At 39.7% G+C, this 20,176-nt stretch overlaps 1 protein-coding gene across 7 annotated transcripts in view; it reads left to right on the top strand.

The window, feature by feature from the left end:
• Window positions 1-20,176, top strand: part of MANBA (mannosidase beta) — a 126,316-nt gene that overhangs the window by 55,327 nt on the left and 50,813 nt on the right. For all 7 annotated transcript variants that reach the window (XR_015165726.1, XR_015165725.1, XM_086406773.1 and 4 more), the window contains 3 exons: window positions 2,401-2,518; window positions 4,348-4,434; window positions 8,267-8,434. Coding sequence is in view for 5 of the 7 variants with exons in the window: in XM_086406773.1 (XP_086262899.1) it covers window positions 2,401-2,518; window positions 4,348-4,434; window positions 8,267-8,434 (373 nt within the window). In the remaining 2 variants the exon portion in view is untranslated. The remainder of the gene's footprint in view (window positions 1-2,400; window positions 2,519-4,347; window positions 4,435-8,266; window positions 8,435-20,176) is intronic.

The following is a 20,176-nucleotide window of genomic DNA, read 5'->3' as shown; positions in this document are numbered from 1 at the left end:
TTTACACGTTCTTCATGTTTATTATACTTTAATAAAAAGAACTAAAGAAATCTTCAGAGCGTCTTTCTGAAGCTCTGAAAATAGAAGTTAACAAGAAAATATTTCCTGATTATATTTATAAACTGCTATCTTTGTAACAGTAAAAATAAGCTTTGTGAGGTGAAAATAAACACATTTCAGTTCACTTCAGTTTAGCTGCTCAGTCGTGTCCGACTCTGCGACCCCTGGACTGTAGCACGCCAGGCCTCCCTGTCCATCACCAACTCCCGGAGTCCACCCAAACTCATGTCCATTGAGTTGGTGAAGCCATTCAACCATCTCATCCTCCGACATTCCCTTCTCTGCCTGCCCTCAATCTTTCCCAGCATCAGGGTCTTTTCTAATGAATCAGCTCTTCACATGAGGTGGCCAAAGTATTGGAGTTTCAGCTTCAACATCAGTCCTTCCAATGCACACCCAGGAATGATTTCCTTTAGGATGGACTGGTTGGATCTCCTTGCAGTCCAAGGGACTCTCAAGAGTCTTCTCCAACACCACAGTTCAAAAGCATCAATTCTTTGGTGCTCAGCTTTCTTCACAGTCCAACTCTCACATCCGTACATGACTACTAGAAAAACCATAGCCCTGACTAGCTGGACCTTTGTTGGCAAAGTAATGTCTCTGCTTTTTAATATGCTGTCTAGGTTGGTCATAACTTTCCTTCCAAGGAGTAAGTGTCTTTTAATTTCATGGCTGCAATCACCAACTGCAGTGATATTAGAGCCCCCCAAAATAAAGTATTCCACTGTTTCCCCATCTATTTGCCATGAAGTGATGGACTTACTTACATTATACAAATATGCGTTGAGGTATATTATGTTTAGAATGTAGATGTGGTTGGTATATGTAAACTCTAATTTTGCCTAAAGTTGTATCTATAGTAATATCCTTTTACTTTAAAATGTGTAATATTTTTGAATTTCATATGAAAATAAAATCATTCTCCAGACAGACCACAGAAAATTTGCTGTCTCCTCTTCACCCTAGTGGCTCAGATGCATTTACCTGCAATGCAAGAGGCCCAGGTTTGATCCCTGGGTTGGGAAGACCCCCTGGAGTGCATGCATGCTAAGTCGCTTCAGTCATGTCCGACTCTTTGTGACCCCATGGACTGTAACGCACCAGGCTCCTCTATCCATGGAATCCTCCAGACAAGAATACTGGAATGGATTGCAATGCCCTTCTCCAGAGGATCTTTCTAACACAGGGATTGAACCCAGGGATTGTCTCTTTTGTCTCCTGCATTGGTAGAGGGTTCTTTACCACTAGCACAGCCTGGGAAGCCCTCCTGCAGTAGGAAATGGCAACCCACTTCAATATTCTTGCCTGGGAATCCCATGGAGAGAGGAGCCTGGTGGGCTACAGTCCATGGGGTTGCAAAGAGTCAAACACGACTGAACGACTAACACTTTCACTCTGCTCCCGGTAGGTTTTGGTGGCGACTGTACTGAGCAACTGGGTCAGTTAGTAAACCTGCCCATAGGCATCTTTACTAGGAGCACAGCGCTCTGGGTCCATGGTCTTCCTGTTATTGGACTTTTTCCTTCCCTTCTGGGTGCTGTTCTGGAAATGGAAGGTTCATGCTGTCAAAGTGGATGCAAATTTCTAAACTTCCCTGAAGGTGATGTAAATAGGAATTAGAGCAAGAAGGAAATTTACTAGATAAGGGGGTCCTGGACTGGGGGAATTGTTTAAAAAAAAAAAAAAAAGAATGAGAGTGAGCTAGAAACTAATATTCAAACTCTGATTTTTGCTTTACAGTTTGAAATGGTTGTATAAAATGAACACATAGTTTCTAAGGTTTACAACAGGAATAACTTTAAGACAAAAATTTAATTTTAAAAATAGTGTAATAGCGTGACTGAAAATTTAGAAAGCAGAGAAAAGATATCACTCATAATTTTTCTACATTTATTTTTATGTGGTTACAGTTAGAAAGTGAAGTGAAAGTGTTATTCGATCAGTCGTGTCCAACTCTTTGCGACCCCATGGACTGTAGCCTGCAGGCTCCTCTGTCCATGGAATTCTCCAGAGAAGAATGCTGGAGTGGGTTGCCATTCCCTTCTCCAAGGGATCTTCCCAACCCAGGGATTAAACCTGGATGTCTTGTATTGTAAATGGATTCTCTACCGTCTGAGCTATGAGGGAAGTCAATTACAATTACAGTTAATGTGTATATATATACTTTTGTCTCATTTTCTTCACTGTGCATTGTATCCAAACCATCATAATTAAAATGTGTTCTTCTAACAGTTATTTGAAATGTGTTTATCAACCACAGCATATTTCTTAAAATTTTGTTCATTTTTTATTGTTCCCAAGATTTTAAATTAGCATTTGTTTTAAAACTTTCTTCTGTAGGTTGCGGCTCCTCTTGCAGTCTGTTGTGGATGCTAACATGAATGCTCTGCGGGTCTGGGGAGGAGGAGTTTATGAGCAGGATGAATTCTACGAACTCTGTGATGAACTAGGCATAATGGTGCGTAGTTGACAGCTCACCATTTTGTAGATATGTCACCATATCCTCAGTTTGACCTCCAGTGTTCTGAGTGGGTGACATTGCCCATTCCTTTTTTTTTTTGTTGATGTGGTGTAGCTTATTTACAATATTGTGCTAGTTTCAGGTATACAACAAAGTGATGCAGTTATACATATGTATGTATATTCTTTTCCATTGTGGTGTATTACAGGATATTGGATAAAGTTCCCTAGGCTATGCAATAGGTCCTTGTTGTTTATCTATTTGATATCTAATAGTTTGTATTTGCCAATCCTAAAGTCCTAATTTATCCCTCCCCACCTCCTTCCCCTTTGATAACCATAAGTTTGTTTTCTGTGTCTGTTCCTCTTTCATAAATTCATTTGGGTCATATTTTAGATCCCACATATAAGTGGCATCATAGCCCATTCCTTCTTTTCTCAGAGCCAAGAATGATGTTCCACTTTTTTTTTTTGGGGGGGCAGAGAAATAAATGGCATCTAGCAAACCCAGAGCCATAATTGATAGTAAATATCATAATTATTTGTTTATTTTAAAATACTAGACATTCTGCATATTGGTTATATCTAAGCATATATCTATATTTTCTTTGTAACTCTCTTTGTGATAGGTTAAGCATAAAAAGGAAAGTAAAATATTAAAAACATTTTAATTTTAAGGAGATCTAACAAGACCTAGAGAGAAGAAAAATGATTACATTTTAAAAGATGTGCTTAATACTGTCATTAAGTACCTCTGAACATAGTTTGCATTGGTGAGGGTTAAGCAAAGGAAATATATTCTTTTAATTCTAGTCTTACAGTTCTAAAATATAAAGCACTTCATAGAAGAGTAGTAATTTTAATAATATTGATAATGCTGATGGTCATGATGTGTCAATATTCTGGAATATTCTGGACATTGTTCTCAGTGCTCTGCATTTATTATTTTATTTCATCTTCATGCCCAGCATATGAGGGAGTTACTGTTGTTCTCTATCCCCGTTTTACTGGCATGTGGAGAGGTTAACTAACTTTCCCAAACTCACAGAGTGGGTATATGGTGGAACTGCAGTTCTGATTCAGGCCGACAGATACGGCGCTGTGCTCTAAACCACGCTCCTTGTGGTCTCCCTGAAGGGTGCATCCTGAGTCGTGTCTGGCACTTTGCAACCTGTGGACTATAGTCCACCAAGCTCCTCCGTCCATGGGATTCTCCAGGCAAGAATACTGGAGTATGTTGCAATTTCCTACTCCAGGGGATCCTCTCAACCCAGGGATCAAACCCATTTCTCTTAGCGTCTCCTGCATGAGCAGGTGAATTCTTTACCACTAGCGCCACCTGGGAAGCCCAGTTGCACTTACGTGGTTTCCTCTAAAATGTCCATAAAGGGATCCTTTTGGCCATGAAAAGTTAATTCTTCGATTTTTAAAAAAGTGCATTTCTTAACAGTCTGGACCATTTCTCAAAACCAAATTCCTGGTGAAAATTAGAATGAATTAGAAATGAGGAGAGGTTGGGAGAAATGTTTACTGAATTTCACATTCTCCACAATACAAGCACTATTTCCTTATTTGCATTCCTCTTTTTTTTTTTTCTTTTCTGCCCACCTAACATTTTCTCTTCTCAGGTTTCCCTATGGCTCTGGTGAGTTTGTAAAGTGCCTTTCCTAGTGCCCCATGCCTTGTGCTGCTAAAATGGTCACATACATCGGGCTGAGTTGATTTTCGTTTGCGTGAAAGATAATGCCCAAGGTTTAGGACAAAGACTTTCCTTCTGTGCAATGAAACCTATGGAAGTACTGTGTTGCCTCTTATTTGATTTGCCAGATATGGCAGGATTTCATGTTTGCCTGTGCGCTTTACCCAACTGATAAGGATTTCATGGATTCCGTGAGAGAAGAAGTCACTCACCAGGTATGTCATTACGTAACATTCCAAGAAGGAGTAAAGGCTTAAGTTTTAGTTTTGCATTTTGTTAAACCTGTCCTTGTTTTTCTTGTTTTAAATTCCATTGAAGTACAGCTGATTTACAATGCTGTGTTTAATTTCTTCTCTTTCTTTTTGTTCTCTTTATTAAATCCCATGGGGAAAAAAAAAATCAGCCAGGTGATTGACTCCTTGAGTGAGTCCATCCAGTCTCATGGTTCTCATTCCACTTATTGGTGGATGACTGTCAGATTTATTCCTGGCCCTGACTTCTCTGCTGAATTCCTGGTTCTTATTATCCAGCTCCCTGCTTGGTAGCCCTACCTGGAGGTGTAATAGGAATCTCAAATGTAACATGTCTAAACCAAACTTATATTACCTTCCCCAGACTTGCTTTTCTTGCTGTGTTCCCCACCTCAATAAATGGCAATACCGGTCTTCGAATTTCTCAGGCCAAAAATTTTGATTCTTAACTCCTTGATTTCTGTTGCATTCCACATATAAATACCTTGTATTTATAGATCTATAAATGCAAAGAAGTGATTATATCCTAGCTCTGTTCACTGAAAAGTCTTAAAAAGAGTAAACAGCCTAGTCAAATTGAGCATCCTTGTATTGAAATAGTCTTTCCCACTAAGAGAAGAGTTCTTAGAGAAATGGCTGGTTCCAGGTCTGGAACAGAAGATGATGCTGGAATATTTTGGCATACAAATAACAAGGAGGCTACCAAAGATATGTTAAAAGAATATTGATGAGATTGACCGACCAAAAGTGGGACAATTTGAAATTCAGTAAGGATAAGAATGTCAGTGGATTGAAATCCACTGAGTATGTTAAAATCTATAAGTATGTTAAAATCTATAAGTGGGACAATTTGAAATTCAGTAAGGATAAGAATGTCAGTGGATCGAAATCCACCGAGTATGTTAAAATCTGTAAGTTAAAATTGGTGTCTGTGAATGTGTATTTGTGGGGAAAACCAAAAGAAATGAAAAAAATATTATGACACTCAAGATAGTGGTTACTTTTGGAAGGAAGGAAGGACTGTGATTAGGAAGGGGTACATGAGGGCTCCTGGGGTCTTGGTGAAGTTTTCTTAGTCTGGATGGTGTTGCAAGTGTGATTGCCTTATAATAATAATTCACTGGGTCACAGTTTGTTTTCTGTGTCCGTTTTTTCCTAAGTTTAGAAAGTGAGCATTGAATCATCCCTTACTCAGAGCCCTCTAGATACAGTTAAAGATCCTCCATGCACTATCTTGTCTCTGCCTGTCTCCCCAGCCTCGTTAGATACCATATTCCCCGTACTTTCCCTGACCTGGAATGCCTTGCCCTATTACCCTCCTCTGTGGGTGATCTCAGTCGTTCTTTTTCTGACTCGTCTTACCTTGGGCATGACTCTCTGGGAAGAAACTTTCTATGTCTGCAAGTCTAGATTAGGTCATTTTCCCTTTGTGACATACATCACACTTGAAATTACTTGTTCAATGTTTTGTCACTCCATCAAGGTTGTAATCTCCCTGAGGCTTAGGGCAAGTTCCCCCATGACCCGGCTGTATTAGTCATCTGATGTATAAGTGGATGGATGAATGAATAACTTTTAAAATATTAATTGTAGTTATGTAGGTTGTAAACATTTCAGTCTTATTTTAAATTTTCCTTCACACAATTAAAATATATCTATGCGTTTTCAGTTCTTTTATGTATTATTAAAGAGAACTTTTTGTGCAGGGTTTATTAAAATTTTAAAGTAAAGCTCATCATAAAATTCTAGGTCAGTTTGAAGGGTGTGTGAGCATAGAGTCACTGAAGTTTTTTGTCTCTTCGGTATTTGTATTTTCGTCAGTACCAGAAGCATGCCTGTCACAGTTGGTCATAGCCCTCTTTTACCTGTATATGAAAAGTGAAAGTGAAAATTGCTCAGTTGTGTCTGACTCTTTGTGACCCCATGGATTGAATAGTCCATGGCCAGAATTCTCCAGGCCAGAATACTGAAGTGGGTAGCCTTTCCCTTCTCCAGGGGATCTTCTCAACCCAGGGATCAAACACAGGTCTCCTGCATTTCATGTGGATTCTCTACCAGCTGAGCCACCAGGGAAGCCGAAGAATACTGGAGTGGGTAGCCCATCCCTTCTCCAGCAATCTTTCTGATCCAGGAATCGAACCAGGGTCTCCTGCATTGCAGACAGATTCTTTACTAACTGAGCTATCAGGGAAGCTACCTTAGAAACGGTATTTCCAGGGGCAAATAAGGAAATACTGTTTATAAGACTAGTTTAGAAAAAGCACAAACTTTAATTTTTTAAATGACATACATCTCTTTAAGGTATTCTTGCTGCTGCTGCTAAGTCGCTTCAGTTGTGTCCGACTCTGTGTGACCCCATAGACGGCAGCCCACCAGGCTCCGCCATCCCTGGGATTCTCCAGGCAAGAACACTGGAGTGGGTTGCCATTTCCTTCTCCAATGCGTGAAAGTGAAAAGTGAAGTCGCTCAGTTGTGTCCGACTAGTAGCGACCCCATGGACTGAAGCCTACCAAGGTCCTCCGTCCATGAGATTTTCTAGGCAAGAGTACTGGAGTGGCTTGCCATTGCCTTCTCCGAAGTTGATTCTTAATACATCTCTATTTCACATGTGAATTACTTAGCATATTGAATGGAGACCACAGTGAGAACACCAGCTGAAACCCATCATGTAATCATCCATTCCAGTGCAAGAGAAGCTATGAATACCAATGAGGTTATATTGCTAAAACATGTTCCAAAAGAATTTCTCTTGACCATTGACTCACTCTGTTCTCAAAGAGATTTAATTGCCTTCTTCTGCTGGGTTATCTTCCAGTGTGTCAGAAGAACTGAATCCTTTCCCCTCTGTGAAGGGCTGGCCTACAGTGAGCCCAGATCATGCAGGGTTTTCAGATTCCTCAATTTCTTTTTCTGTATTTAGATATATTCAGTGACTTAACCTTAGTTGATTTCTTAAGACATTGCTGTTCATTCGCTAAGTCATGTCCAACACTTTGCAACCCCATGGACTGCAGCATGCTAGACTTCCTTGAGTTTGCTCAAACTCATGTACGTTGAGTCAACGATACCATCCAACCATCTCATCCTCTATCGTCCCCTTCTCCTCCTGCCCCCAATCCCTTCCAGCATCAGGGTCTTTTCCGATGAGTCAGCTCTCCCCATCAAGTGGCCAAAGTCTTAAGATATGACATAGTTATTTCAGAGGACAGACTCTTGATGTCTTAATCTTTTTTCCTTTAGAATGCTTCATGTCTTTGTAAATTCCAGAATCTCTTGTGGTACTCACTCGCTTTGTAAAGCCCTCTCTACCTGTCCTGGTGGTTTTCGGATCTTGCTGGAGACTGTGTGGGACTTCAGTCCCTCTCTCACAGTAGTGTTTATTTTGTCTTATTTGTTTCTTCCTCAAAAACTCCAACTGGCTTTTGAGAAACTAACCTCTGTAATGTAATGTCTCCTGCCCTTTGTATTTCTTAGAACCTTTTTGTGGTGGGCCAGATAGTGATGAGTTGATTTATTTTTCCCTTTTAGTAAAAGGGATTATATTTTCATCAGTTTTTATAAAACAGAAGAGGAACCGTATTTTATCAATGTTTATAAGATGTAGATAAAAAGAATGTCAGAGGTTTCTTAAAATGTCTTCCCACATGTAACATTACTGCTCATTTTCTGATGAGTTTTCTGACATGTAAAAATACACATGCAGAAAGGCAATGGTTATAATTTTATGAATAATTGCAACTCTGAGCCTTTTTATGTTGAGCATTTGAAAATTGTCTTATGTTTTCTTCAATTTTAGGTCCGGAGACTGAAATCTCATCCCTCCATCATCACATGGAGTGGGAATAATGAAAATGAAGCTGCACTAATGATGGGTTGGTATGATACAAAGCCCGGCTACTTGCAAACCTACATCAAAGACTATGTGACACTGTACGTGAAAAACATCCGAACGATTGTCTTAGAAGTAAGTTCGTGGACTCCCCTGGTGGTCCAATCATTAAGATTCCATGCTTCCAGTGCAGGGGCTGTATGCTGGATCCCTAGCCGGGGAACTGAGATTCTATGTGCCTCTCAGTGTGACCAAAAAATTTTTTTAAAAAGCAGTGGAGTCCCTAAACTCAGCGTGCCTCAGTGTAACACAGCTTAGTACATGCGTAGCACTCAATGAATCCGTCTGTGTCATCCCAGTAGGAACTGGGATGTGGGGGAGAAAGAACCAGTACAATGCTGTGCTCATGCTTGCCGTGCCAGAAGTAATAAAATGATCTTAGCTAGATCTTCTAGATAACTTGCTGCAGCTTCTACATTGAGCACTTGTTGCCTCACTTTGCACTCTTATGTTATGGAAATGGCTCCTTTCCTGAAGTCTCATGAACCAACCTCTGCTGGCTTCAGGCTCTTCTTCTGTAGCTTCCTTACCTCTCTCACTCAGCCTTCATAGAATTGAAGAGAATTAGGGCCCAGCTCTGGAATAGGCTTTGGCTTAAGAGTGTATGTGGCTGTTTTGATCTATCCAGAACTTCTCCATATCAGCAATAAGACTGTTTCATTTTCTTATCACTCATGTTTTCACTGAAGTAGCACTTTTAATTTTCTTCAAGAAGTTTTCCTTTGCATTCACAACTTGGCTGGTGAATAGAAGTGAATAGACCTCAGGTGAAAGAGGCCTATCTTCTGGCCTATCTTGGATTTTGACATGCCTTCCTCACAAATTGAATCATTTCTAGCTTTTGATTTCAAGGAGAGGCATATTTTCTTGCTTTCACTTGAACACTTACTTGGCCTAATTTCAATACTGTTGTGTCTCAGGGAACAGGAAGGCCTGAAGAGAATGGCTGGTCTCTTCAGTCCCTCATGGGGGAATGGCTTGCCAGTGGAGCAGTCAGAACACCCACGACACTTAAGGATTAAGTTTGCCATCTTATGTGGGTGGGGTTCGTGGTGTCCCAAAACAATTACAGTAATAACCTCAAAGATCACTGATAACAGATCACTATAACAAGCATAGTAATAGTTTAAAAGTTGGAGTTATTGTATAAATTACCAAAATGTGACACAGATACAAAATGAGCAGATGCTGTAGGAAAATGGCACTGATAGACTCGCTGGAGGCACAGTTGCCCCAAACCTTCAATTGTAGTAAAAATGCTGGGCCTGTCCTGCCTTTTTAAAAAATGTATACACTTAAATATCCCATTAGATTTGCTTTGCCATCAAATGACTACCACAACAATTAATAGATTGCTGCTGCTAAGTCGCTTCAGTCGTGTCCGACTCTGTGCGACCCCATAGACGGCAGCCCACCAGGCTTCTCCGTCCATGGGATTCTCCAGGCAAGAACACTGGAGTGGGTTGCCATTTCCTTCTCCAATGCATGAAAGTGAAAAGTGAAAGTGAAGTTGCTCAGTCATGTCTGACTCTTAGCGACCCCATGGACTGCAGCCCACCAGGCTCCTCCATCCATGGGATTTTCCAGGCAACAGTACTAGAGTGGGGTGCCATTGCCTTCTCCAATTAATAAGAGAATCCCAATATTTGGTGGGAATGACAATTATAACACTGGCAGGGATATTTCAAGACATTAAAAATCTGAAACATGGTTTTGGTTTTCTAAGATATAATTTCTGTAACCCTAAGGTCCTTGACTACTTACATATAGTCTAAGAGGAAATCTTCCTGTGAGCTTTAAAAGGAAAAAAGTAAGACATAGAATGATCACATGTAACCTCATACAATTCACAAAACATCCATAATAATAATTAGGAAAATCTGAATGAAAGATGTGATAATAGAACTTTTTAATGGATAGGGTTTTTGAAAATAGAAGAAATGATGCATTTGAAAATCACTTTATGATAAAGTGATTTGGCAGATACATATACAATATATCTTCTATCACCCTGTGTAATTTTAAAATTGGATCATTGTTTAATTCACTTTAAATGTGATGTACTAATGCTTATACACTAGTATTAAAGGCATTATAATTCTTTGAGTGATTTTTAATTTTCAAAATAGCAAAAGAAATTTTTTGACATATAAGAATGCAATTATCCAGCATTTAATCTTCCCTTTTTTGTTGTCTAAAATGATGACAAAGTAAAATCATAGAAAATAAAACTAAATGTTTATATTTCAGTATCTACTGTGTATTTTCAGGTTTTAAGGCCCTCACTGAGTTTCATGACACTTTCAAATAGTAATATTCGGTCACATATAGAGATTCATATCCAATCAAGTTCGCTTTGATACAGAGGCCTATAACCTGATGAATGTAGGATGATGGAATTTTGTCTAGAGATTCTGAGGGCATGGGTTTTCTGACTTAACTTGTAGGTAGATAGAGGAAATGTCTGTTTATTGGCTACGTTATTAAAATAGGCTAATGTATTCTGTGATAACACAACAAACCCCAAATTTCCATGGCTCAGAACAATGAAACTCATTTCTTCCGTATGCTCCATGTCACTGGCAGGAAAGTTTTGCTTTCTATCGCGTGACATGAACTCCACTGTAGTTTTTAGTATATTTTCAGTATTTGCAACTATCATCGCTATCTAAAATATACTGCATCTGTTAACACTGATTCCCGATTTGTGTTCCGCCTTCTCCCAGGCAAATGTTAATCTGCTTTCTTTCTCTATGGAGGTGCCTATTCTGGACATTTCATATAAGTAAAGTCACACAATAGGTAGTCTTTTGTGATTGGCTTCTTTCACTTAGCAAAATATTTTAGTTTCATCCATGTTGTAGCATGTATCAGTACTTCATTCCTTTTTATTGTCAAATAGTATTTTATTATACGGGTATCCCACATTTGTCTATCCATTAGTTGATGGGCATTTGTATTATTTCCACTTTTTGGATATTTTAAAAAGTTTTGTTGAAGTATAGTTGGTTTACAATGTTGTGTTGATTTCTTCCATGTAGCAAGATAACTCAGTTATATCTATAATATATATGATTTTTCATATTCTCTTGCATATGGATTGTCATAGGGTCTTGAATACAGTTGCCTGTGTTATACAGTAGGACATTATTGTTTATCCATCCTGTATATAATTGTTTGCCTCTGCTAATCTCAAACTCCTGTTCCTTTCCTCTCCTACCTCCCCTCCCGCTTGGCAACCACAAGTCTACTCTCTATATCTGTGAGTCTGTTTTCTGTTTCATAGTAAAATACATCAGTTTGTATTTTAGATTCCACATATTAGTGGTATAATGATATTTGTCTCTCTCTCTCTGACTTAACTCCATTTAGTATGATAACCTCTAGGTTCCTAGGAAAAATGGTGTGCCTGTCATGCTTTTTTTTTTAAAAAAAAAATTGTTTACTTACTATTGGCTGTGCTGGGTCTTTGCTGTGCGGGCTTTCTCTAGTTGTGGAAGAGGGGGCTACCCTTCCTTGGGGCGCACAGGTTTCTCAATGTGGCGGCCTCTTTTGCTGCTGCGCACACGATGTAGGGCGTGTCGCTCAGTAGCTGCAGCACACGGGCTCAGTATTTGCGACTCTCAGGCTCTAGACCACAGGCTTAGTAATCGTGGTGCACGGGCTTAGTTGCTCCGAGGTAGGTAAGATCTTCCCAGATCAGGGATCAAACCCATGTCCCTCACACTGGCAGACAAGTGCTCCACCACTTAGCCATCAGGGAAGCCCTGCCATGCTTTTTAATGAAGTAGAATTTTAAGAATCTGTTTTGAAAATGCAACAGTTTGAATATTGATGTATATTTTTCTGTACTTTTTTTTTAGTGCAGTCCAGTAATGCAACATATGAAAGGATTCATGAATTGACTTCTTTGAGAATTAACCTGTCTGTGAAACTTAGCACATGTACACCAATATTGCACTTTGAATCACAGGTTGTCATGAACTCTTTGGAGGCTATCCATGGATCCCCAAAGGCTGAGAATGTCTGCATTAGATGCTTTATTGATACCCTGCTTCTTTCCCTCCCCTGCCTTTTAGTTCTTTAAGATACTAATACAGTGACTGTGCATGTGCTAAGTTGCTCAGTCGTGTCCAGCTCTTTGGGACCCTGTGGACTGTAGCCCGCCAAGCTCCTCTGTCCATGGGATTCTCTAGGCAAGAGTACTGGAGTGGATTGCCATGCCTTTCTCCAGGGGATCTTCCTGACCCAGGGATCAAAGCTGCATCTCTTATGTCTCCTGCATTAGCAGGCAGTTTCTTTACCAATAGTGCCACCTGGGAAGCCCCAGTATAGTGACCACTGTGAATTAATTTTCTAATGATAAGCTAGTCATAATTCAAGCTCTATTTAGTCATAATGCCCTGTTCTTTTGCCCTGCTGGATTTGATTTGCTAAGATTTTGGTAGGATTTTAAAATTTATATTCACAAGTAAAATTGGTCCCTAATAGCTCAGTAAGTAAAGAATCCTCCTTCAATGCAGGAGACACAAGAAATGCAGGTTCAATCCCTGGGTTGGAAAGATGCACTGGAGAAGGAAATGGCAACCTACTCCAGTATTCTTGCCTGGAAAACCTCATGGTCAGAGGAGCATGGAAGTTTACAGTCCAAGGGGTCTCGAAGAGTCAGACACAACTGAGCAATTAAACCACCACCTGTTGCCCAGGAGTAGAATTGGGTGGCTGGTGACAGAGGTGATAAGAATTGTAAACTCATTCCTAGAGGAGCCAAATTTGTTTTTAAAAATTGAATCTAGTAGATGAGACTCACAAAGAAAGACGAGGGGACTCTAGAAATAGGAGAATGGATGTTGGGTCTCATAACATTTATATTCAGTATTAAAAATGTTACCTAAACATAATTATTCAGTTCGGTTCAGTCATTTAGTCATATCCGACTCTTTGCGACCCTATGAGCTGCAGCATGCCAAGCCTCCCTGTCTAGCACCAACTCCCGGAGTCCACCCAAACTCATGTCCATTGAGTTGGTGATGCCATCCAACCATCTCATCCTCTGTCGTCCCCTTCTTCTCCTGCCCTCAGTCTTTCCCAGCATCAGGGTCTTTTCCAATGAGTCAGCTCTTCACATCAGGTGGCCAGACTGGAGTTTCAGCTTCAGCATTAGTCCTTCCAACACCCAGCACTGATCTCCTTTAGGATGGACTGGTTGCATCTCCTTGCAAGAAATATTTGGGCCATGGGACCCAGCTTGTAGTGTTTGGGGTGCATGTGCTAATACTCACCTCACAGAATGAGTTAGGGGCCTTTTCCATTTTAATGTCTAGGAACAATATAAATAAAATAGAGATTATTGGCTTTGCTGAGACAAATTCACCCATGTAACAGTCTGGACATGCCAGACTGGACATGTAACAATGACTTGGGGGGTGGGCAGAGGTTTTATTTTAGTTTGTTTTTTATTGAAGTACAGCTGATTTACAATGTTGCATTAATTACTGCTGTACAGCAAAGTGATTCAGGTATATATACACACATATATATATACACACATACCCTTTTTAAAATATTCTTTTCCACTGTGGTTTATTATAAGATACTGAATATAGTTCCCTGTGCTATACAGTAGGACTTTGTTATTTATCCATTGTATGAATATATATATAAAAGCTTACATCTGTTAACCACAACCTCTCACTCTATCCCTCCCCCAACTCTCACTCCATTGGCAACCACCTGTCTGTTCATTATGTCCGTGATTCTGTTTCATAGGTTCATTTGAATTATATTTCATATTCCACATATAAACGATATCATATATTTATCTTTCTCACTTCACTTAGTATGATCATCTCTGGTTGCATCCATGTTGCTGCAAATAGCATTATTTCACTCTTTTTTATGACTGAGCAGTATTCCATTGTATATATGCATTAAACCTTCTTTATCCATTCATCTGCTGATAGACATTTAGGTTGTTTCCATGTCATGGCTATAGAGTTGCATGTATCTTTTTGAATTATAGTTTTGTCTGAATATGTGCCTGGGAGTGGCTTTGCTGAATCGTATGGTAATTCTGTTTTTAGTTTTCTGAGGAGCTTTCATACTGTTTTCCACAGGGACTGCGCCAATCTGCATCCTAGGGTGCATATTTTTTTTTTAACCCTCATGTATTTAATTTTTCCTGTAGTTAGTGTCCAATTTGGGTTTATAACTTCTAAAGCTATAGATACTTAGGTTTTCTAGAAACATAGTATTGCATCTAGAATTTAGAAGTATCCATGTAAGTCGACATTCTTTATTTTAGAATATGTAAGCTGGAAGCATCTGTTCAGACTGAGAGATCTTTATGTGAAGAAACTTCAGTGAGGATTCATGAAAAACATAGGTTCAAAGTTTTTGCTTATCTGTTATGCTAAGTAGTCATGTGTCATGAAGAGTTTTTTAATTCACAAAATGTGATGGTATAAGCTTTAACATTATGTAGAACACTTTTCTGTTTACTCACAGTATTGGTATCATGTTTTTCGTACCTGACAGTTTTACACAATGGATGTTAATGTCAGAATTTTCATTTCGTAGCTTAGTGCTTAAGAGCACGTGACTCCAAGTCCTGGCTGGGCCACATACTGTCCATAGTAAACTTGGATAAATTACTTAATCTCCATTTTCCCATCTAAGAGTCAGCAACTCTTAAAAGATGTTGTGTAGATTAAGTGAGGTAGTGGATGGAAGGTGATTACACAGATTCTGGCACACAGCGGACTTTGACTTAATGCTTATCATCAGTATCATCTTCGTTGGTTTCCCTCAGCAATCTCTGGTTTTAACACTACACTGTTGAACTTAAAAAAAATTAGTCTGTGTGTACCACTTCTTATCCATCTTTTAAATGGAAGCTTGATGCTTTTCTCACAAGGGATCTTTGTTTTTATTTATTTAACTTTTTTACAAGCTGTTATTTTTTTAGAAACATAGTTATATTGCCATCTTGAACAGGAACCACTTCTTTCCTCCTTTCTTTCTTCCCACTCTCCCTCCCTCCCTTCCTTCTACAAACAGCTTGTGACATCTTAGTTTCCCAACCAGGGGCCTGGCCCATGGCAGGGAAAACACCAAGTCTTAACCACTGGATTACCAGGGAATTTCTCAAGGGAATCTGTGTTTTTGTTTTTGTTTTTTTTTTTTCTTTAATGATTTTGTGAGCAGTAAGTGATGTTTGCTAATTTATTTCAAGATGGACAGGATTAAGTGCTATATAGTCATAACTGTTGTCATTTGTATCAAAGTATAAAGTATTTAGGAGTCACGTACATTTGGGCTCCCCAGGTGGTGCAGTGGTAAAGAATCCGCCTACCAATGCAGGAGCCTCAGGAGACGTGGGTTCAATCCCTGCGTCTGGAAGATCCCCTGGAGTAAGAAAGGGGAACCTGCTCCAGCATTCTTGCCCAGAAAATTCCACGGACAGAGGAGGCTGGCAGGCTACAGTCGATGGAGTCGCAAGAGAGTTGGACACAACTGAGCACACAGACCCAGCACACAAAGCATTTAAGGAAAAGGACCGTAAATTGGTTCATCCACACACTTACAAAATGATCAGTCTTCTTTTGCAATTCATGCTTTTTAAAGAACAGTCATTCTCTAAACATTCTCTGTTCAAATGGTTATTTGAACCAAGGTATCTCTTGGTTCAAAGAACCATTTAAGGTCATGATCTAGAAAGAAATCATCTGTGAGATCTGAGACTAAAAATCAAACAAAAAGCAGCAATTATACAAAAATGGAAATAAATCGTAGTGCATTATCACAGGTGGATATTTTTAGGCAGAGACTCTTTAGTAATTTTACTGACTGGCTTAACTTATCAAATTATTCAAGAATCTGGAATAATGGAGGGAAACCAATCAAGCTTGATTGTTAAGATCAGTTGATCAGCCTTTTCCAATTTTACTTTAAAGCCATTATAATAGAATATTGTTTAAAATTTTATTCCCTATAATCTTACCATGCTTTTTAATATTTTAAAATTCAACCAGAATTTGCTGGATATATATTTCTAGGAGCAAAGCCTCGTTCTCAATGCTGTGGGGAACCTGTTATCCTCGTGGAGCTTATAGCTCTTGGGAGACATGAAAAGAAATACCAGCTCCACATGGCCGAGTGAAAGAAGTGCTATGAAAAATGTAGTCCAAAATGTTAGCAATTGTATGGAAGAACCAGTCGTTTTAACTGGAAGGATCTAGAAAGGCTTTCAATTATAAGGTGACATTCAAACCAAGCCTTAAAGGTAGGGTAGAATTTGAGGCAAAGTGGTTGTTCTTTAGGTATTTTAGGCCATGTCAAGAAAGGTGAAAAGATGTGAAAACAGGGATGGATAGGAAGCAGCAAGCACTGCCCAGTGCTTGAAGCAAAGGACTTGTGGATTGGTGTGGAGAGTCAAAGACAGAAAAGGCAGTTTGGAAACAAATCTTCAAAGGACTTTGAATCACGTTAGGGAGTTGGGCTTCATTCAGTAGATAGTGGGAAGCTAGTAGACATTTGTGGGGAGGGGAGGAATTTTATATGATCCATGTCCTAGATGGTACTATTGTTGTTGTTCAGTCAGCCCATCATGTCTGACTTTTTGTGACCCCATGGACTGCAGCTCACCAGGCCTCTCTGTCCCTCACCATCTCCCGAAGTTTGCCCAAGTTCATGTCCATTGCATTGGTGATGCCATCCAGCCATCTCATCCTCTGATGCCCTCTTCTCCTACTGCCCTCAATCTTTCCCAGCATCAGGGACTTTTCCAATGAGTCAGCTGTTTGCATCAGATGACCAAAATACTGGAGTTTCAGCATCAGTCCTTCCAATGAGTATTCAGGGTTGATTTCCCTTGATCTCCTTGCTGTCCAAGGGACTCTCAGGAGTCTTCTCTAGCACCACAGTTCAAAGGCATCAGGTCTTCAGTGCTCCACCTTCTTCATGGTCCAGCTCTCACAGCCTTGACTCTACGGGCTTTTGTTGGCAGAGTACTGTCTCTGCTTTTTAACACACTGTTTAGGTTTGTTGTGGCTTTCCTGCGAAAAAGCAAACATCTTCTGATTTCATGGCTGCAGTCACCATCTCCAGTGAATTTAAAGCCCAAAAAGAGGAAATCTGTCCCTAGTTGCACCTTTTTTCCCTTTTATTTTCCATGAAGTAATGTGGCCGGATGCCACGATCATAGTTTTTTTTAATATCCAGTTTTAAACTGGCTCTTTCAGTCTCCATCTTCCCCCTCATCAAGATGCTCTTTGGTTCCTCTTCACTTGCACTTGCAGAGGAACTTGCAGTTCCTCTTCACCACTTCACATGCAGTGGTATCATCTGCATGTCTGAGGTTGTTGATGTTTCTCCTGCCTGTCTTGATTCCAGCTTGTAACTCATGAAGCCTGGCATTTCTTATGATGTGTTCAGCATATAGATTAAACAAACAGGGTGACAGCAGACAGCCCTGTCATACTCCTTTCTCAATCTTGAATCAGTCCGTTGTTCCATACAGGGTTCTAACTGTTGCTTCTTAACCTGCATACAGGTTTCTCAGGAAACAGGTCAGATGGTCTGGTATTCCCATCTCTTTAAGAACTTTCCACAGTTTATTATGATCCACACAGTCAAAGGCTTGAGCATGGTCTATAAACAGAGGTAGATATATTTCTGGAATTCCCTAGCTTTCTCTATGATCCAGCGAATGTTGGCAATTTGATCTCTGGTTCCTCTTCCTTTTCTAAACGCAGCTTGGACACCTGGAAGTTCTTGGTTCACATAATGCTAAAGCCTAGCATGCAAGATTTTAAGCATGACCTTACTACCATGGGAGAGGAGTGCAATTGTCCAATGGTTAGCACATTCTTTAGTACGACCCTTCTTGGGAATTGGGATGAGGATTGACCTTTTCCAGTCCTGTGGCCACTACTCAGTCTTCCAGATTTGCTGACATATTGGATGCAACACCTTGATGGCATCATTCTTTAGGGTTTTGAATAGCTCTACTGGAATTCCGTCACATCCACCAACTTTATTAACAGCAGTGCTTCCCTAAGGCACACTTGACTTTACACTCCAGAATGGCTGGCTCTGGCTGACCACACCATTGTAGTAATCCAGTTCATTAAGATCTTTTTTTACATACTTCTCCCTTGTCCTGTGCATTCTTCCCATCTATTCTTGATCTCTTCAGTGTCTACTACGTCTTTACCATTTCTAATCTTTATTGTGCCCATCTTTGGGCAAAATGTTCCCTTGATATCTCCAATTTTCCTGAAGAAATCTCTAGTCTTTCCCCTTCTGTTGTTTTCTTCTAATTTTATACTCTGTTCATTGAAGAAGGCCTTCTTGTCTCTCTGTACTGTCTTTTGGAAATCTGCATTTAGTTGGGTATATCTTTCCCTTTCTGGTACTATTACTAACAAAGAACTAGTGAGGTGAGAGATTCTAGGTGAGAAAACGAGTTATAATAATTGAAAATTCCAAGTTATTGGGAATATTATATGCCAGGCATTGATAGATTATGCTTATTATATTAACATAGTAATGATAAAGGTGCTTTGTAGGATTTATTTAAGGACCCTGGAATGTAAGTAATGTAATCTTGATTTTAGAGATGAAGACACTGGAGGGTTAGATGAATTGTTCAAGGTCATATAAGTCATAGGTAGTGGGGCTGGAAATGAGGTGATGGGAAAAAAAAAAAAAAATTGATCCCGAGCAAGTGAGTGTGAGATGTGAGAGAGAGGAATAAATGGAAGATGATTCCTACTTAAGCACTTTTTATGAAGGTAGGAGGCATAGGCAAGTAGGTTTGGGATAAGTAAATAAGGTGTTCTGCTTTGAAAGATTAGATTTGAGATGTCGGCAGGACAAGCCAGGTGGAATCTGGAGCCAGGTTATTGGAAACTGAAATATGAGGGTGAAGTGATCTGGGAGCAATCAGAACATTGGTAAGAGGGCAGCCTTGGGAAAAGGTATAGAGCAGGAGAGGCTGAAGAGAGTGACGTCCATCCAAGAATGGAGAGGGGAGCTGGAGAAGGAATGATCGGAAAGGTTTGGGGAAACCGGAATGTGAAAGAGTAGTGAACAAGCAGTCAGGAGTGGGGAGAATGCCAGAAAGTAGTAAGTAGGTCATTTATTGCATACCAGAGGGGGAAGAGTGTGGGGACTCTTGCTTCATTTGGGAAATAGAAGTTCATGGGTAGTTTATGAAAAATCCAAAAACAATTTCAGTGGATTGGAATGCTCAGGAATTGAGTGACAGGGGTTGAGAAAGGAATGGGTGGTAAAGAAATCTGATGGGCTGCAAGAGATTGGGGGATTTGTTTTTTTTAATTAGGATATGGAAAGTCCTTAAGCTGATGGAAAGGACAGTGGAGAGATTTTTTAAAAGAGCAGACGATAATTTACTGGTGTTAATTCCAAAATGAAATCAAAAGACGACCAGAGGACTATGGAGAAGCTGGCAAAGAGAAAGAATAAGGGTTTTCACCCAGTGACAAAAGAGAAATGAGAAAAGAAAAAAATGGGTGAATATACCAAGAAGAAGTAAGAATTCTAATGGAGAAAAGTTGAGAAAATTATTTTCTGAAAACCTATTTCTCAGGGAGGCCTTATTGGCTTTCTGCAATATGTTTTATATTTTGAAAGAGCCCTGCACTTCTCCTTTAAAACATTCATCACACTTTTATACTTGCTCAGCATTTGGTTTCGCCACTAGATTTCAGTCTACTCTTTTTTATTTGTTTTAATTGGAGGCTAATTACAATATTTTGGTTTTTGCCATACATACACATGAATCAGCCATGG

The sequence above is a fragment of the Bos grunniens genome, chromosome 6 (assembly GCF_055505025.1).
Source record: "Bos grunniens cultivar Pamir isolate PY7600 chromosome 6, Bosgru_T2T1.0, whole genome shotgun sequence".
Classification (NCBI taxonomy): Eukaryota; Metazoa; Chordata; class Mammalia; order Artiodactyla; family Bovidae; genus Bos; species Bos grunniens.
This window is presented reverse-complemented; position numbering and strand designations above follow the sequence as displayed.